Source organism: Solea senegalensis, unplaced genomic scaffold (genome assembly GCF_019176455.1).
Source record: "Solea senegalensis isolate Sse05_10M unplaced genomic scaffold, IFAPA_SoseM_1 scf7180000014209, whole genome shotgun sequence".
Lineage (NCBI taxonomy): Eukaryota > Metazoa > Chordata > Actinopteri > Pleuronectiformes > Soleidae > Solea > Solea senegalensis.
This window is the reverse complement of record NW_025320993.1, coordinates 161,068-178,706: the sequence shown is the minus strand read 5'-3', so window position 1 is coordinate 178,706 and position 17,639 is coordinate 161,068. Positions and strand designations below refer to the sequence as shown.

At 41.0% G+C, this 17,639-nt stretch overlaps 1 protein-coding gene across 2 annotated transcripts in view; it reads right to left on the bottom strand.

Annotated features, from left to right (window-relative positions):
- The window catches only part of LOC122760947 (slit homolog 1 protein-like), a 66,367-nt gene that overhangs the window by 16,797 nt on the left and 31,931 nt on the right, over positions 1 to 17,639 (bottom strand). For both annotated transcript variants that reach the window (XM_044016146.1, XM_044016145.1), the window contains 21 exons: positions 15,879 to 15,950; positions 14,993 to 15,064; positions 14,827 to 14,898; positions 14,144 to 14,307; positions 13,906 to 14,053; positions 12,818 to 12,889; positions 9,598 to 9,669; positions 9,104 to 9,175; positions 8,423 to 8,566; positions 8,168 to 8,331; positions 8,016 to 8,039; positions 7,432 to 7,576; positions 6,933 to 7,007; positions 6,637 to 6,780; positions 5,425 to 5,568; positions 5,152 to 5,318; positions 4,496 to 4,634; positions 3,937 to 4,005; positions 3,297 to 3,368; positions 2,200 to 2,271; positions 2,037 to 2,108 (listed from right to left, as the gene is read on the bottom strand). In XM_044016146.1, the coding sequence (XP_043872081.1) occupies positions 2,037 to 2,108; positions 2,200 to 2,271; positions 3,297 to 3,368; positions 3,937 to 4,005; positions 4,496 to 4,634; positions 5,152 to 5,318; positions 5,425 to 5,568; positions 6,637 to 6,780; positions 6,933 to 7,007; positions 7,432 to 7,576; positions 8,016 to 8,039; positions 8,168 to 8,331; positions 8,423 to 8,566; positions 9,104 to 9,175; positions 9,598 to 9,669; positions 12,818 to 12,889; positions 13,906 to 14,053; positions 14,144 to 14,307; positions 14,827 to 14,898; positions 14,993 to 15,064; positions 15,879 to 15,950 (2,175 nt within the window). The remainder of the gene's footprint in view (positions 1 to 2,036; positions 2,109 to 2,199; positions 2,272 to 3,296; positions 3,369 to 3,936; positions 4,006 to 4,495; positions 4,635 to 5,151; positions 5,319 to 5,424; positions 5,569 to 6,636; positions 6,781 to 6,932; positions 7,008 to 7,431; positions 7,577 to 8,015; positions 8,040 to 8,167; positions 8,332 to 8,422; positions 8,567 to 9,103; positions 9,176 to 9,597; positions 9,670 to 12,817; positions 12,890 to 13,905; positions 14,054 to 14,143; positions 14,308 to 14,826; positions 14,899 to 14,992; positions 15,065 to 15,878; positions 15,951 to 17,639) is intronic.

Genomic DNA, 17,639 nt, shown 5'->3' with positions numbered 1-17,639 from the left:
TAGTAGGGCTGTTTTTGTAGTGTTGTTGCAGTGATGGCTCCATCTCTAATTAATCTATTTAATGTTGAACACACTGGTGCTCTTAGTAAGTCACCTGCTGAGTTTGAACCTTTGGACAGTTAAAGACAGAAAGATGTTCCTTGCATAAATGTTTGGTCTAGTCATTAGTTTAGGATTTAAAGCTGTGGTAGGCAACATATATTTGTGGTTTCTGATCTTCTGATATTGCATATATAACCTTTCAACATAATATAAATCAAACACTCTGAGAGGAATAGAGGTCAACTGATGGTAGACTTTTAAAAGCAGATTGAATGATGATAGTTTGAAGCAGGAAAAAGCTGAGAGCCCTCAAAACCCACTCCAAAAAGATGGGTTCATTGTCTACTGCTTTTTTATGAGGGTTCTGGGGCTGTTGGAGCCAATCTCAGCTGAAAGAGGGCAAAAGTCGGGGTCACATCCTGCCCATTGCAGGGCAAACATATCAAACAAATAACCATTCACTCACACAGTCACCTCCAATGACCTCATGACTGAGAGATGCATCTACTTTCACAAGGTGGCAACATTAGCAAATGTGTGTTTAGTGGACCGCATGCGTGTTTCCAGAAGTAATGGAATACCCATGTTTACTTGAATGCATCATCAGCAGATGTTTGGTTAGTTCTGTGATTGCAGAAGTATTGCCATTTTTGAGGGTCAGTGAATGCATCTCGTGGCTGCTCTTCTAAACAGCAGAAAATGATGTCATGCACACGCATTTTCAAATAAAGTCTTAGTTCCAAATATTTGTGCTCTGTGAGCAGGTAGCAGTGACAATGCACTGTAAATACACCGTTAAATAAAATATAATCTACTGTTTATGATCTGTGTTACATGAACTTATATTTAACATCATGATATATGTATGTGTGTGAGAAACAATGACATTGTCTAGAAATATGGTCAAGAATTTTGTTGATTACATGTATTTTGTATCAATATATATAATATTTAGTGCATTTCACAAATGTATTTACTATATGAAATGTGATGATTATCAATGTAACAGCCTTTAAATCTAGGAGAAGTCTAGATCTAGATCTAGACCAGATCCATATAGATATAATACTGATATATTGCCCAGCCCTACAAATACAATTATTATAGTTATTGTTATTATTATTATTATTATTATTATTATTATTATTATTATTATTATTAGAGCCAAATAAAGATGAAAATGCATCATGGAAAAAAACATCCAAGAGAGTAAAAAACTTCATCAATTTCAGTCAGATTTGGTTCCATGAGCTAATTTTGCAGCCTGACTCATTTTACTGATGGACAGCAGGAGGTTATTACAGTGATGATGATGATGTCATCGTTTCACACGACAAAAATAAAAAAGAATGACGCCTTCCTCCCCTCTTCACTTCCTCTTCACATGGTCTCCCCGCCGGCTGTCTGCCATCATCTCTCCTCCCACCTTCATGGCCCATCTCTCTCCTCTCTCTATTCTCTTAGACCATTCGGCTGCTTTTTTCCCTGACTATGCTTAAAGGTACCGTTTATACAGAGGCTATAAGAATGTGCAACACAGAGTGTCTTATATCACAGCGGAGCAAAAAATACCCAAAATGTGAAATGTGGAAGTATGTCACAGTTCACTGTTCACTTGGCTCGTTTTTATGAACAAAAAGTTCATGTTTCTCTCCATTTTTGTGACTTCTGCACAGTTATTGCTCATTTATATTACTACCAAAAATGTGATATAAAATGAATCATAACTTTGACTGAACAACACATAACAAGAAGAAAAAGACACTAAAAACACACACCTGCAGGATGTCCATATAAGGAGTTGTGTATTATTACAGGTTATAACCATCTATGTTTTTGTTTTTATCCGACTGCAAATAAAGGCAGGGGAAGAGACGTGTATCTCCCTCACACACACATTATACTGTCAGACCCGTCTGCCTATTACACTCAGGCCGTATTGGCATTATGTGCTCTGTGTGTGTGTGTGTGGGGGGGGGTGTTTGAATGCTTACAGGTGAGACAGGGAGGCCACGTCACTGAAAATGCCCTGCTGGAGCTCAGAGATGTCGTTGCCATGGAGAGAGCTGAAAGACAACCACAGCGGTGGGTCAGTGACAACTGAAAACTCTGTGTGTGTGTGTTTGCGTGTGTGTGTGTGTGTGTGCACATGCTCACAGGAGTCTCAGCGAGCGCAGGCCGCCCAGTGCCAGAGGAGGGATGCATTGTAGTGAGTTGTAACTGAGGATCCTGGAAAAAAAAGAAAGATTAAAAAAACACAAAAAGATCAGAGCAGAGATTTATTCTCTCGGAATAAACCACATTTATTATTATAATTGATGTCCATGTTGAATAGCTGGCGATAAACTGTTGGGCCAGTTCATACTTTCTGTGTTAGGTGTTCATGGAAAGACGCTTGAGATTTACATTCATATTAAAATATCAGTCTAGTGTTCCTAGACTTCCCTCTCCTCACACACAGAGTCCACCATGATGGGGATTCAATCGAATTCATTTCAATTTTAGACACAAGACAACATCATCGAGAGCAGAGAAACCCTACAATTCACACAATGAGCAAACATCAGAGGAGAGACAGAAGAAGAAATCTCTGACAGAACCAGAGTCAAAGATGTGCGGCATCTGCCTCGACCGGTTGTGGCTCAGTGGTTAAGACCCTGCCTTGTGTACCAAAGACATCATGGTCGCAAGTTCGATTCCACCCCTGGCTAATTGTACTTGATTCCATTGTAAGTCGCTTTGGATAAAAGCGTCTGCTAAATGACATGTAATGTAATGTAATGTAATGTAACTGAACCTATAGCTGACCCCCTCCCTCTGCAACGATCCATCCACCTTCAATTCACTCGTTAAAACTCTATTCTATTTCAAAGTGCTTCTAAAGTGGAAATATGAAATCATCACGCAATCTTCCACCATAAAATGACACAGAATGTTACAGAATGTGTTCAAGTTTAAGAATGTGATGATTATATATTACGTGTCAGACCTCAGCAAGAAAAGGTCAGGATAATAAGTGAGCGAGTGTCAAACTCCGTAAAATGACCCAACAGAATTTCCCAGAAAATTATTTCACAGTTCCAGTATGACAACAGTCGTAAAAATTGACCTGAAACTCACACGGCCGACGACCTCTTAGTCTCCTGTTTAACTATGACTCTTGTTTGCAGAGTCACACACAAGCCTGAAGTGATTAATGAAGCACAAGTACACTGTGCGTGTGTGTGTGTGTGTGTGTGTGCGTGCGGACTCACAGCGTGGTGAGCTGGCTCATGTTGGAAAAGGAGTCGTCAGACAGGGAGCTGATTTTGTTGTTGCTCAGATCTCTGCAGAGACAAAAACACACATGTACAGCATGAGTACCAGCAACACACACACACATTAGAAGTTACATGCAACTCATCAGTGAGTCAAACCAGTCACATGACCTTGTGGATGTATGTGTTCTTGCACTCTTTAAGACTGACTAGTGAAGTTTAGGGTAAAGAATTTAATTGTGGTTAAATTAGGTTAAGGCCAGGGTTAGTCATTAACTGGTTATGGAATTAAGTCAGAGCAGTGTCCTAAAAATAGCTATTGCACAATCCTCTGTGTGTGTGTGTGTGTGTGTGTTACATGGATATACAGTTTCATGCTCACTGAGCTGGACATCACCCTGCGGACTTCACTATACAGTCCACAGCTCCCCCTGCTGGATTTCTTTATAAATAACAGTGGATGTGTTGTTTCATATAATTCAGTATCATAGTCTCAGGTCTAAATGTTGGATTGATGCATTATTAGATTATAAAAACATGAAGCAATAAAGCACTGCCTCCCTGATATATAATCCACCGGTGAGCGCGTTAAATCATAGAAGTGTAAACAGATGCAATGAAGCAGCAGAGCTCTTACACCAGCTGCAGGTACTTGAAGGAGGCCAACTCTTTGGGAACACTGGTGAACTGGTTTCCATCCAGATACCTGAGATGATGACAAGAAAACATGAAGCCTTTAACACCTACGTCTCAAATTGTATCATAAAAAAACCTGCACCATAAAAGGGCCAGAAAATGTCTTGTGAGTGAGTGCTTTTGCCCATTTTTATCCAATATCTGCCACTTATTTACAATTTACTGCATGCTAAAATGGTGTATTAACAATTTAAAATGAAGAAAAACTAAAAGTTTTATTTAGAAAAAGCACTGCAGTTGTACATGAACACCAGATTTTGCGTATATTTAAAATGTGAACGGTATAAAACATATTCCAAATAACATTTATTTGAGTTTTTAGCTATGCTAACAGCTGGAAGTGCCAGAATTGACAACGCTGGCAAAAAAAAAGAAGAAATTAGTATGTTCTGCCATTTTTGGGACCAAACAATGAATGAATCAATCAATGAATTCTCATTGAAGACGACAGTTGCAGCTCTATCCTAATATCAGTGTTGTGTTCGTGTTTTGTGACTCACAGTTCGGTGACGTTGCGGGAAAGCCCCCTGGGCAGAGCCTGTAGGTGTTTGTTGCTGCAGCGGACGACTGTGTCCATGCAGGTGCACTGGCTCGGACACTGAATCCCCGCAGCACAGCTGCTGTCCTCCAGCACCGAGCCTGAACAGACGGACAGGAAGACGGAGACAGTTGAGTCTAAAGACTTCACAACTCACGGTTCATGTACCTATATTAGTGCTTCCATTTGTGTCAGAAACAACAACAACAACATCAACAACACAGTAAAGCTCACAAAGTTGCAGTTGCTACTATTTTGTATTGTTGACCTGTTGTTCAAACTCCGTTTGAAGAGTTAGGATAAATATCTAGTGTAGGCTTACTGTATATTTATACATATCTGACCCATATAAATCATAAATTATTACAAATAGTAGAGAATATATTTTCCTTGTCACTGACTGCTTAGTAACAGTAACTGCTTAGTTATCATGGTCTTTTCTATGCAGATGAATCATTCCAGAATGATTTAGTCTTTCATTATAGAGCTATTAAAGTCATCTGCTGAGAGGTCCCATATCTTACATAGAATTACAAGACACAGTCTGTCACAACTACATCACAGGAAAGACAATTTTTTTGTGTTTTCAATATTGTTCAGCCCTAGCTTGCAGTGTACCATCCTCGCAGCGGAAGTCTGGCACAGCCACGTCCTGCAGCGGGATCTCTCGTAGGAAGGCTGGGCCCTGGCAGCGAGGGTTTCCCGTCACAATCCGTTTGCTGCGTAGCCAAGCGCCAAACCAGGACAGACGGCAGTCACAGTTAAACGGGTTGGCCAGGAGGTTTCTGGGGGAGTGAGGAAGATGAAGTGGGGATAAAGAGGATGACATGTTCAGTTTGTGTGTGTGTGTGTGTGTGTGTGTGTGTGTGTGTGTGTGTGTGTGTCACTGACAGCGTGGACAGGTTTGGCAGCGTGTCGAAGGCACCGGGCAGGATGGTGCTCAGCTGGTTGTCGTAGAGGGAGAGCAGCCTGACGTTGGTCAGACCCGTGAAGCTGCCATTATGGATACAGCTGATCCTGTTGTTCCTCAGCATCCTGCACACACACACACACACACACACACACACAGAAAGTTGTGTATAGAAAAGATGGGGTTTTTTTCAGGACAGAGCTGATGATTTGTGTTTTTGACATTTGTTCACGTTCTGTTTGATCACTTAAACACTACTGAACACATTTCAGTGAAACGTTTGACCCAGAAAGAAAGAAATATATGACTTGGCAACATATGGTGTCTGCTTTGGCGGAAGCAGTCTTAATGTCTGGCGATGATTTACCCTCCAATATTATGGGGCTTCCTGTTTAGGCAGCAGATCTCCAGGCCAATACCTCCAGTCACAGTTTACTGTTCACAATCTGACAAACATGTGAGTCATTCGAACTTTTTTGGGGGGAGGGGGTTATACTCACACATTAAAAGCCCATCTGAGACCAGACTATACAGCCTAGAATAACAACAGTCCATCTGAAGTGATAATCATATGGTCCAGCAGAGGGCACTGTGAGTTTAAGATATCACATTTGCCCCTACATTTACAGATGCTGATGCAGACGTCACCATCATGTATACTAGTGGAGCCAGGGATCAAACCCATGACATTCTGGTTAAAAGACGACCAGCTCTACCACTGATCCACCATCGGTCCCTTAGAAGTACATACGAATGTCGTCTTGGCCGCTCAGAGTAGTTATACAGTGATGTTATGTTGCTTTACTGTGAAATAAAGGACACAAGCTAAACTGTCCTCTCGTGCAGACATTCACACCAAAGTATCTGAAAAGCAACGACTCAGTTTTATTTATAGTGCATGTTTAAAGTTGACCAATGAACTGTACAAAACCACATCATTAAAATAGCAAAACATTAAGCAACACAGTGCGTAGTAGCAGCAAACAATAGGAATACTACAGTATATTATAGTGCTGTACACAACACAAGAAACACACAAACAAGGGAGTCTAGCTCAACCTGAATTAAAGGCCAAGGTTTTAAAAATAAAATGTCTCCTACCAGTCACAAGTCCAAAAGCTACTTTCCCCACAACAACGTGTACCTCCCTGTGCAACTACAACACAGTCAGGAGAGCTAACATGTGAACTCACAGCATGCGTAATCCCTCCATGCCTTTGAACATGCTGCCTCGCACAGACTCCAGGTGATTGGCTGATAGGTGAAGCTCCCCCACAGACGAGGCGCCGTCAAATGCTCCGTCCTCAATGTCTGAGATCTTGTTGTTGCTCAAGTTACTGAAAGGGGAAAAAAAATACTTTCAAAGATACAGTGAAGTATATGTCACTGTTTTATAGTGGCTGTATTTGTAGCCAGTATTCCATTTTAATATAATACGTTTATCTTCTTGGAAGTAAAGGGCATTATCAGATTGTTCTGAGTGACCTACATTTTACTGAGCTGCGACAGACCCTTGAAGGCACCGGTGGCCTCCAGCACAGAGAGGTCATTGTTGTTGAGACGCCTGAGATGGTCAGCGATCAGAGAGAGAGTGGACATGAAAAACATCATTAGCACAAGAGTCCGTTTGAAATCTGTGTATTTGTCCAGTGATGCACTATGAGTCCATACACACACGTCAACATGAATATCCATGAAGCAAAGTGTCCAGTGTGTGTGTGTGTGTGTACAGTACTGTGTGTGTATGTGTTACCTCTTTAGGACCAGCAGTCCTCATGGAGAACAGAACCTGGTCCTAAAGACGCAGGTTAAGTTTAGGGCTAAGGTATGAATTGTGATTAGGTTAAGGTTTGGGTTAGGGATAAAGCTTTGTTTAGGCTGTCCAATAGAACAAAAGTACAATGCTTTGTCCTAGGAAGAATAGCTGCACAAACCTGTATGTGTGAGTGCATGTGTGTGTGTGTGTGTGTGGGGAGGGGGGGTCTTACAGTTCTTCGGTCGAGGAGGGCAGATGTTCAGGGAACTTAGTGAGGCGGAGGTTGGAGCAGTCAACCACATTTGCCTCACAGCGACATTTGGTGGGACACACTGGTTTACTGTTACACTCATAGCTCTGACGCCTGTCATCCGTTCCTACATGAGTGTATACACACACACAGACACACACAGACACACACAGACACACACATACATGAGGAAAGCAAAGATGGACATATGCAGGTCAGTCAAATTGCTGAAAATACTACACTGTTTATCCCTGTGACTGCAGAATCACTGATGCAGGGGATAGTTCTTTTCTTTTTTTAATAGACAGTATGCAACACACACCGAGACCAAAGGATGGAAATGCAATTCAAACAGCATTTTTGTTGTGAATGCGAACACAGCCCTGTTCTGTCTGACTTTGTGAATGGGCAATGGGCGGATGACGTGAACCCCTGTAGACACTTGGAAGTGGAAAGTATGACCTAAGTGTAATACAGTGACTATGCATTCAAAATAAAACAACTATCCCTTTAATAACTTAATGTGCTTGACACACACACACATACAGACAAACACATGTAATCACCTGGGATGTAGTACTGCTCTTTGGCTGTCATAAAAAACAAAAGACAAAGAAAATATGTCAGTGAAAAGAAGCTCAGACACACTAATGACCACAGACTAACACACTTTCACACACTTTCACACACACACACACACACACACACACACACTGACCGGAGCATCGGAACTTGCTGCTTTTGATCTGTGCGATGCGTTTGTTGGCGAGGCGGCGAGGGCTGGCACAGCGGGCTCCACTCGTCTCTATTGGGTTTGACCGCAGGAAGTCAGCCAGCCACTTCACATTACAATCGCACACAAAGGGGTTCTGGGCCAGGTGGCTGATGGGAAATTAGAGGGGGGCCCGCCATGTCATTTTGGAACTCAACAGAGGAGGACTTTTATAAGTGTGAGTGTGTGTTGTCTCCTCACAGTGTCTGGATGCTGTGCAGTGAGCTGAAGGTGCCTTTGGCCAGACTCTGGATCTTGTTGTCGTACAGCGACAGCAGAGCCAGGTTCTCCAGGTCTTTGAACACCGTTGCCCTGACACAGTGGATCTTGTTAGCGTTGAGCAGCCTGCAGGAGAACAAGAGAGATTTCTTTCACCAGGAAGAGATAACCAAAAAGCTGAGACACACCCTCTGCTTCTGAGCTGAACATATCGACATTCACAATCACTGTTTTAGTCCCAAATGAAATGTATCTTTGAAGAAAATAAAGTGAAATTGACTATTCAGTCATTTAGATCAAATACATATTACTGTTTTTTTTCAGTCCAGTTTGGTTCTTTCTATATTAGATACATGTTAAGCTGTGAGTGACAAGCAAGAAACAATTAATCACATTTGTTCTTGATCACTTTCAGCTCCCATCGCCGCGAGCACACTTAATTCACACAATATTCTGTAAGCCTATCTCTATCGTGTTTGTAGTAACTAAAAACGACACTTCCTCCTGCACTGTGACCCAGTTATTTATCGTTTATATCAGCTTAAAAGGGGAAAATGGGTACAGAAACACACATGAGGGACAAACTGACACCTAAAACTCATGTCAAACACAGTCAGTGTTAATGTTCTGAAAAATGGTACACGTCACATGGTTTGGACTTACAGCAGCTCCAGTGAGGCCAGACCATCAAACACTCCGCTGGGCAGCTCCGTGATCTTATTACCATACAGAACCCTGCACACACACACACACACATATGTTATTTTATATCATATTTCATATGTGCTTTCAGTCAGTCTGTCACAGTTACTGTTGCGTTTTATTATCAGTTTCACAAGTTCACTCATATTTCGAGCTGCTTTCACACTTGACTGACTGCATATTTCTGCTCAAAAAAGACATGACAAACACATACAGTACACACACACACACACACACATACAGTGACAGACTGTACATCCTGATATTGCATACAAATGTGTTTACAGAGAGAAAGCACAACTTTTACATTTACAGTCACACAAACACATGCATGTGGTGAAACCAACATATGGAGGTGCAGATGTACACAACACACACACACACACACACACACACTGCTGTATGTACACTAGCTTCTGACACTTTCAGGAGGAGTTTCATTCAGTGTTACTCACAGTGAATTGAGCGCTTTGAGGCCGTGGAAAGCATCTGGAGCGATTTCAGAGATCTGGTTGTTGCTCAGGTCTCTGAAAGACAAACATGCACACACACAAACACGCACACTTAAGTCAGCACTAACAGAAGCTCAACTGTATCATGCTTCATATAGGCTGTTGTCATATTTCTACTACGTACACAAACCCAGTCTCAAGAGGACACTTTCTCAAATTGCAATAAAAACTAAAATCTGTCATTTGTTGAATCACTCAAACCTTTACTAAACAGAAGAAAATGTGTCCAATGTTTTCACTGACAAACCTAATTGGATTTTATTTATATTTTTATATATAAAAAAATAAAGTGATGCTTGCAACAGATTACACAGATTATGCACCTTTGAAAATAAAATAAGCATACTTATTCTTAGGTGTACAATCATGTGATTGTATGAATTGCTATTTTTCACTCTCCCCGAATGAGCCTTTAATATTCTGACATTCAGTTCATTGACATACAGTTCAGTTTGTCAGCACATGATTGCAAAGAATGTAGGTCTGTTACATTCTGCACTCCACAATTTTTAACAATAAAAGATTCAGACATTTGGGGAGACAAGTGGAAACTTTTTGACTCGTCTCAGAATTATATATATATATATATAAATATATATACAATTTTGACAAGTTCTCTGTGAGTGAACGACAGTGGAAAGATGTGGTCAGACAAGTCAACGTTTCAAGTTTTTTGGGATAAATGGACGTCAGACTCCATACAAAAGGCCATCTAGACTGTTAGAAATGTTAGACTGAAAGAAATGAAACAGATAGGGCTTGTGCAAATAAATGACACACATTTTTCATTTGTATATTTAAGCATCTTTCAACACCACAAATTCAAAAACAAATATGTTATAATTTGATCCAAAATACTAGTAAATTAAGTAAATGAAGTGTTTCCTCCGCTCTCTTGTTGCACTGACTGCTAGGATCATGGTAAGCTTGCACTGACGCTCCCTCACTGCTTAAGGGCTGGACACTTCACTGACACTCCACACTAACTAGTTTATTTTAGAATGCGCCTTAATATGGCAACACTATGGCGAGTGGATAGAGAGCAGTGTGGGATTAGACCTTAGACTCACTGATGACCTGCTTTGAACATGATGGTCAAAGGTCAAGGTCAAACTTACAAATCTTGCATTTGAAAAAGTGAATGCGACGTCTCAGGAACACATCCACGATATCTTCATAAGACTTCATTCAGACGAAACATTCTATCAAAGATGTGTGATTAGAATTTGGTGTCTTAAAGGTCAAAGGTGAGGGGGATCATGGTGACCCCATGCCCGTGACCAAGAGGAAGAAACGTGTGCTTGTAACCGGAGGGTTGTTAAAATTCTGAGACGAGTCAAGGGCAGGGGTGCCCCTGAGCAAGGCACCCAATCCTATAGTGCTCCCCAGGTGCAACGTTTGTATAATGACGATAAAGATCATTACATTTCAGATGTGTGTCCTCTACTGTTGTCTAATTAGGATGTCTTAACTTCACTAATTGGTGTGTGTGTGCAAAAATAACCAACTCTAATTCTAATTAATTATATATTTAGACCCTCATGTGGAGGACAAAGTGGTAGAAGATGGATGGATAGATGGATATGGCAGGCCAAAAGTTAAAGGTCAAAGGTCACGGTTGTCTTGCAGAACATGTTTTTGGCCTCTTGAACATTAAAGTCCTTTCAAGTGAATATTGTGTAGACTCAAACTGCATTGGTCTGCAGTGATTGTAGCTCCTTTATATAACTTCACCCTGATGTATGTATTTACTGAGGTCAAACCTGCATGAATGGCTCCATTGTTCACTTTCTAAAATCTCCAAACCAAACCCCAACAAACAGAAACCATTTATAAAGTGGAGAAACCTCGTCTGATGAGACAACTGAACTTAAAAGTGAGTTTGACAGAAAATGTTTGACATGAAAGTCAAACGAGGAGGGAGATGAAGAACATTTTCACATGTCAGATTTGGTCTGACAGGTCCGACCACAGCATGTAAGATTAGAAAGTCATCGTCGGCTGCCACGTCTGTCGCTCAACTGTCATAATAACTTTTAAGACAAACCACTCAATCCAGCCTGGTAATGTAATCAACTCCCCCTCTTAGCGCTAAGGACAGTTTCACAGTGATGATGTCAGATGACAAGGAAGAGCATAAAAAAGGATGAGATAGAGAAGAAACGGAAAACCACAACATGGAGAGAAAGAATGTCTGAGGATGGAAATGAGCGAAGGGAAGAGGAAAAAGCAGGAATGTTGGACAGAACAAAAACCACAAAGAAAGGAAAAAATGTGGAGTCAAAAAGTCATGAATGCTATTATTGTGGTTGAATTCTATCTTTTTTGATTCATATATATACAGTTGGAGACTATATCTGCTTGAATGCTGATATAAATCAAGTGCTCCTCAAAGCTGAAAATCCACTGGGGCAGGAAAACCACAGCCCTGCAAACGGAGGAGACAGAGGAAGAGGAGCGCGGTCCAGTCGGCAGAGCAAAGTTTAGACGTGTGTGTGTTTTTTTTTTCTTAGTTCTGTCACTTTGGATGCAAAGATCCTCGGACCTCATTGGCTGACATGAACCTCGAGGGACAGAGCTGTAAAAACCACAGCCTCCACGGCTGCACAGTGACGTTCAGACCAGAAAAAAAAATCATTATTTCATCACTTGATGTCATGATAATCATATGGTGCTGATGTTTCACTGTTCAAGTGAAAAAAGAACAAATGGCTCCAAAAAAACAGTAGACAGTAAAATATGCGATGTTAGGTCTGAAATGAATACAGGGTTCTCAAAATGTCTTTGAGTGTTTGCCTCATTTTTCCTGAATGACAATAATGATATATGCACAGATTAGATTGACAGTATTCCACAGATTGTGCCATTATTTGGTGGCAGCAGGAAAACAATCAAACAACAAGCTTTGTGTTTTACAATATATTTAGAAGAAAAAGCCCCTGTCCATTATTTAATCCTAATTTTCAACACATAACAAATCGCTGTACGATGGAAATCTGCTGTTGAATCAAGATAAAGATACTGTTTTTTTATTTTACAGCCAAATATGATTCAACTAAAAGCCCAGACCTGATTAAATGGGCCAAAATATTTGTGTGAATTATTTTTATTTTAGGGTGTTTGTCAAATGTGCAACGAAATGGTGCCGCTTCGGAGGACTCACATTCGACGAAGCTTCTTGTAGGAAGTGAAGGCACCTGGAGGAACTGACTTGATGCCGTTCTGCTCCAGACGACTGGAGAGTGAGAGACAGAGAGAGAGACAGCAGAGTCAGAAGAATTCTTCAATCATTTCAAAGAAGACATTATTGTACATAATCCCCCTCGTATAAAGGCTGAGGCTGTAAAGAAGTCATCTGGGATCCATCATAGCAACATCCTGCCATTTATACTCACATTAAAAAATCTGAACCAGCTTAGTGTATAATGTTCACTATTTTATCTTGCTGTTAGACAATCTTTTCTGACAGGAAACTTAAGTTTGGTAATTGCTCTCAAGGATCGATTGATAAATTCTGAAAAATACGGCAACCATTCTTAGATTATTAAAACAGGGGGAGAGTGCAGTGCAAGAATTGTGACTTACTGACTGCAACCAGGGATCACAGTGTTGTTGATGTGCTATAATGTCATGTATTTATGTATTAACTTATTTGTTTATTTCCTCCTCCCTTTCTTTTCACCAACTGTGTAATTGTGTGTATAGTGGCTAGTATCCTGAGGGGTATGTTGGGTGGGATGTGGTTGTTATTTTTTTAAATAAGCCAATAAAAAAAACAGTGCCTCAACTTCAAAAATCCTGAGCTATCCCTTAAATGTTGATTTTGGGTGTTGTCAGAGGGAAAGTCATGTAGCTCTTATTGCTTAGTTTTTACAGTGATAATAAATCATGGGGGCCACACGGGTGGTGTAGTGGTTAGCACTCTTGTCTTTGCAGCAAGAAAACTTTGTAACCCGGTTGATAACAGGGTCTTTCTGCATGGAGTTTGCATGTTCTCCCGTGTGTGCGTGGATTTTCCTCCCACAGTCCAAAAACATGCAGAGGTTAATTAGACACTCTAAATTGACCGTAGGCGTGAGTGTGAGAGTGAATGGTAGTTGGTTTTGTGTGATTGCCCTGTGATGGATACACGAGAGGGTGAACCCCACCTTTCATGTGTCAGCTGGGATTGGCTCCAGCTCCCCATTGACCCTCATGTATATGATGAAGCAATAGAACATTTGATTTCTTTTATCTGCTGGGATTACTCACATCTCAGTCATGGCCTCAGGGAGGTGGGCGGGTATTGCAGTGAGGCCCCGCCCCCGACAGTCCACGATGTTGTTGCTGCAGGAGCACATGGGAGGACAGGAGCCAGACGCCAGGCTGCATGGCTGAACAAAGGCGCTGCCACCATTGCCTAAGAACAACCAAACAAATAAGTCCCAACTTCCCCTTCAAACACTTTAGACACTCTAACAGCATGTCAACAAAAAGTGAGCTGCTGCACCTGAGCAGGCGAAGTCACTCTTACGCAGCTCGGCAAGGTTGAGGCCCCTCAGCTTGGGAGGGGAGCTGCACTGAGTGTAGAGACCCAGCGCTGTCCGTTGCCGCAGCCACGGTGACAACCAGGCCAGATGACAGTCACAGCGCAGAGAGTTAGCATGGAGACGACTGAGGGGGAGAAAAAAGAGGAGGGATGAAGAAAGAAAAACAAAGAACGGACGGAGGAGGGAGGTCAAGGGGAAGAAGATGAGCTCACACAGCACTCATGAAGTCTATCAGCTTCACATGACTTTCTTTTTTGTTTTATAAGAGATTCATTTTTATGTTGAGACAAAGGGGGAAACATTGAACTAATAACGCAAGACAGCTAGTTTTAGAGTATGACTCAAAACACAAAGAAGTGTCCAGAAAAGATTTCAGAAGTTAATTCTACTGCTCAAAAATTGCTTGTTCAGCAGTTTGACAGGACAAATGCCTCTTGTCCCCACCCACTGCTGCTATGCTGCTGTATACACACAAACACTCCCTCAGTCAGGTCTGGTAGTTTTGCTTGACAGAGCCCATTTCCGGGTGAAGGAAGCAGCAAATAAATAATGCTACATCATTTGTGTTTACAAAGACCAAACATAGGCAGAATAAGCACTGCAGCATTGTGGGTAATGTAGTAAAAGAAGCCGAGGAACTCACAAGGTGCGGAGCTTGGGCATGTGGTTGAAACTGGAGACTGGAATACTGCTGATGTTGTTGTTATTCAGCGTGCTGGGAAAGAGGGAAACAGACAACGTGTGGGGGACACAGTAAACTTCATATTTCTGCCACAAAAACACACAGAAACTGTGTGTGAAATACTCACAGGACTTCCAGTGAGCGCAGAGCTCTGAAGGCTCCCTCCTCTATACAGCTGATATGGTTTTTATCCAGCTGACTGGAAACAAAGAGTCCAAAAAACAACATTTACCATTACACATACTTTTTCATGAGAATTGAAGTGAACAGCTCAGTGGTGAAAGGCTCTGTGACGGCTGAAGTTGATATTGTGTCACTATTTTCATGTTTAGTGTTCATGTTTGCTTCATTTTGTCGTACATTCTACGTCCTAAGCAGGGCTGTCAAACTCAAATGACCTGCGGGCCAATGAGCATATAGTCTGGTCAAGCAGGGGCCGAAAGTGGAAAAAAGTATTTAGTAGCCGGTGGGCAAGATAAGATATTCATTATGATATTAGACAGAATTGCAAAATAAAAGTGCTTGTTTTGATATAAAATGATTCACAATAAAAACATATTTATGATGCACAAAAACGGAGAATTAAATTGAAAATAGGATAATTGTGATTTAAACAGCTTATATAAATATATGTAATTTCACGTTGAGTGTAATACATCTAATAAAGCACTGATTACAACCGAATGTTTTATTACTATTATAAAAATATTGCCGGAAAATACATTTAGTCTTATATTCTGTCCCTATTCCATCACCTTGCACAGTGGTGGGCGGGCAACATGTAATCGATTGGAGGGCCACATGTGGCCCCCGGGCCACGAGTTTGACACATGTGCACTAAAGGGTTAAGACTGCAGAGATTGTCAGCCAGACAGAGAACCTTAAATGTGGGGATGGAGGACAACACTGTCCAATATTTTGAATTGCTGAACCTGCTTCAAACACTAGTGACTGCAATTTTGCATAATCCTACATAAGTTACTTTGCTGTCATCCACTGTTTCAATCACATACAGGTTTTTGATGTCCGTGGCTCCTCTGAACGCCCTCCGTGGAATGGCCTGGATGGCGTTTTCACTCAGGTCCCTGAAGAAATTAAGGAAAATAATGAATGAAATATGAATGAAATAATGAAGTCAACGGCATTTATCACAATGCTGACACATTGTTGTTATCTAATTATATTCAGTGGTTGAATAATGCTTTGGTTGGACATGTTTTTGTCCAACATGGACCTCAAATCCCAAAAGCCAAAATTTTATGGGCCTAGATTTAGATAAAGTTATTTATAAAGATGGACTTATTAAGACAGATTTATTAATAAATCACAGACGGGCAATATAACAAGATCAATACTTAACACGCTGTCTATCACAAGATCTTAAAACTAAGATTTCATACATTTGGGGGAGGATGAAACCTTGAATTTGAATTAGGACAGTTATCAAGGCACGGAGAGATGGAAGGTGGGGAAATACATGCAGCCTTAAGGTAGAACCTCAATATTTTAATATTTAGTGGAAACAATACCATCAATTGCATTGTGTCATGAGGTAATGCTCCATCACATTTCAAATAAATTACTGTGAATATTGAAATGAAGCGCAACTGTAAAAATATATGTCTTTGTACAGTATCTCATGAATCAAATTGAAATATCTAACATCTGTCGGAAAAATTACGAGATATTTTCTTAAAATAGTCCAGGTCTAATTTTCAGGCCGATCCGCCCCATTACCAGCCAGCCTAATATGAATGTAAACACCGGGTTCTCTTCATCTTAATGGAGTTTCCCCCTGCAGCCTGGAGCAGTCTGTGGGCCGAGCATCGACCAGGAAGGGTCACATGAACAACAACAGGGCATCTTCAATACTGACAGAAAGAAAAAAGAGATGCACTGCTACCACTAAAAAAAACAGGAAAAGACAAATGAACTACAACAAGCAAAAACCAATGGGTAAAACCGTGTGTGTGTGTGAGAGAGAGAGAGCGAGATAAACCACAGAGGAGGATGTACATCATCTCTGGCTGCCCTGGAGGACTTCAGACACACTCCATTAACATCAGGGTCAACCCAGAGAGCGTGACGGCAGGGGAAACACCCAATTACTGAGACCTACACTGCTGATATAATATATGTGCTGCTTCACAGGAGCCTCAGAATAACCTCGCACAGCAAGCACATAACTTTTTAACATTGAGTGTGTATCTACAGGGGTTTTCTCTCTCTGCAGAACATTAAATAATAATAACAAAATACATTTGCTTATTGTCTTCAGAGCGACATAAGTTTTTGATCATTAGAGGTAGTTCTGGGTCCAATTTGCTAGTTTTAAACCTTGCCTGCATTACAGATTGAATTTGTAGGTATTCAAAATATGTGTTACTTATGATGGCAGTCGCTGAAAATACTCGTCGATGTAGTCCTCCAGATCCTCCAGTCTCCCCTTTATTGCCCTCTTACCGCGAAGAAAGGAAATATGATTGAGAAGTATTTCTTTTTTCCAATTAACTTATAATTAGTTGACAATGTGGGGATGTTTGTGCTAGATGTTTGATTTGCACAAATCTCACACAGTGTCACACAGTGTCTGTCACTCTGTGTGGCTGGATTTCTGTATACAGTGTTTTTTTCTTTCAGTGCATTCGAGCATACGGAGGCCTACATTAAAAATAACATAACTTTACTTGTCATTTATTTTGAATAGCATGCTCATGACAATTGTCCAATCCAGCACATACATGGACCAGTAGCTAGTAGTAGCATTAGATCAA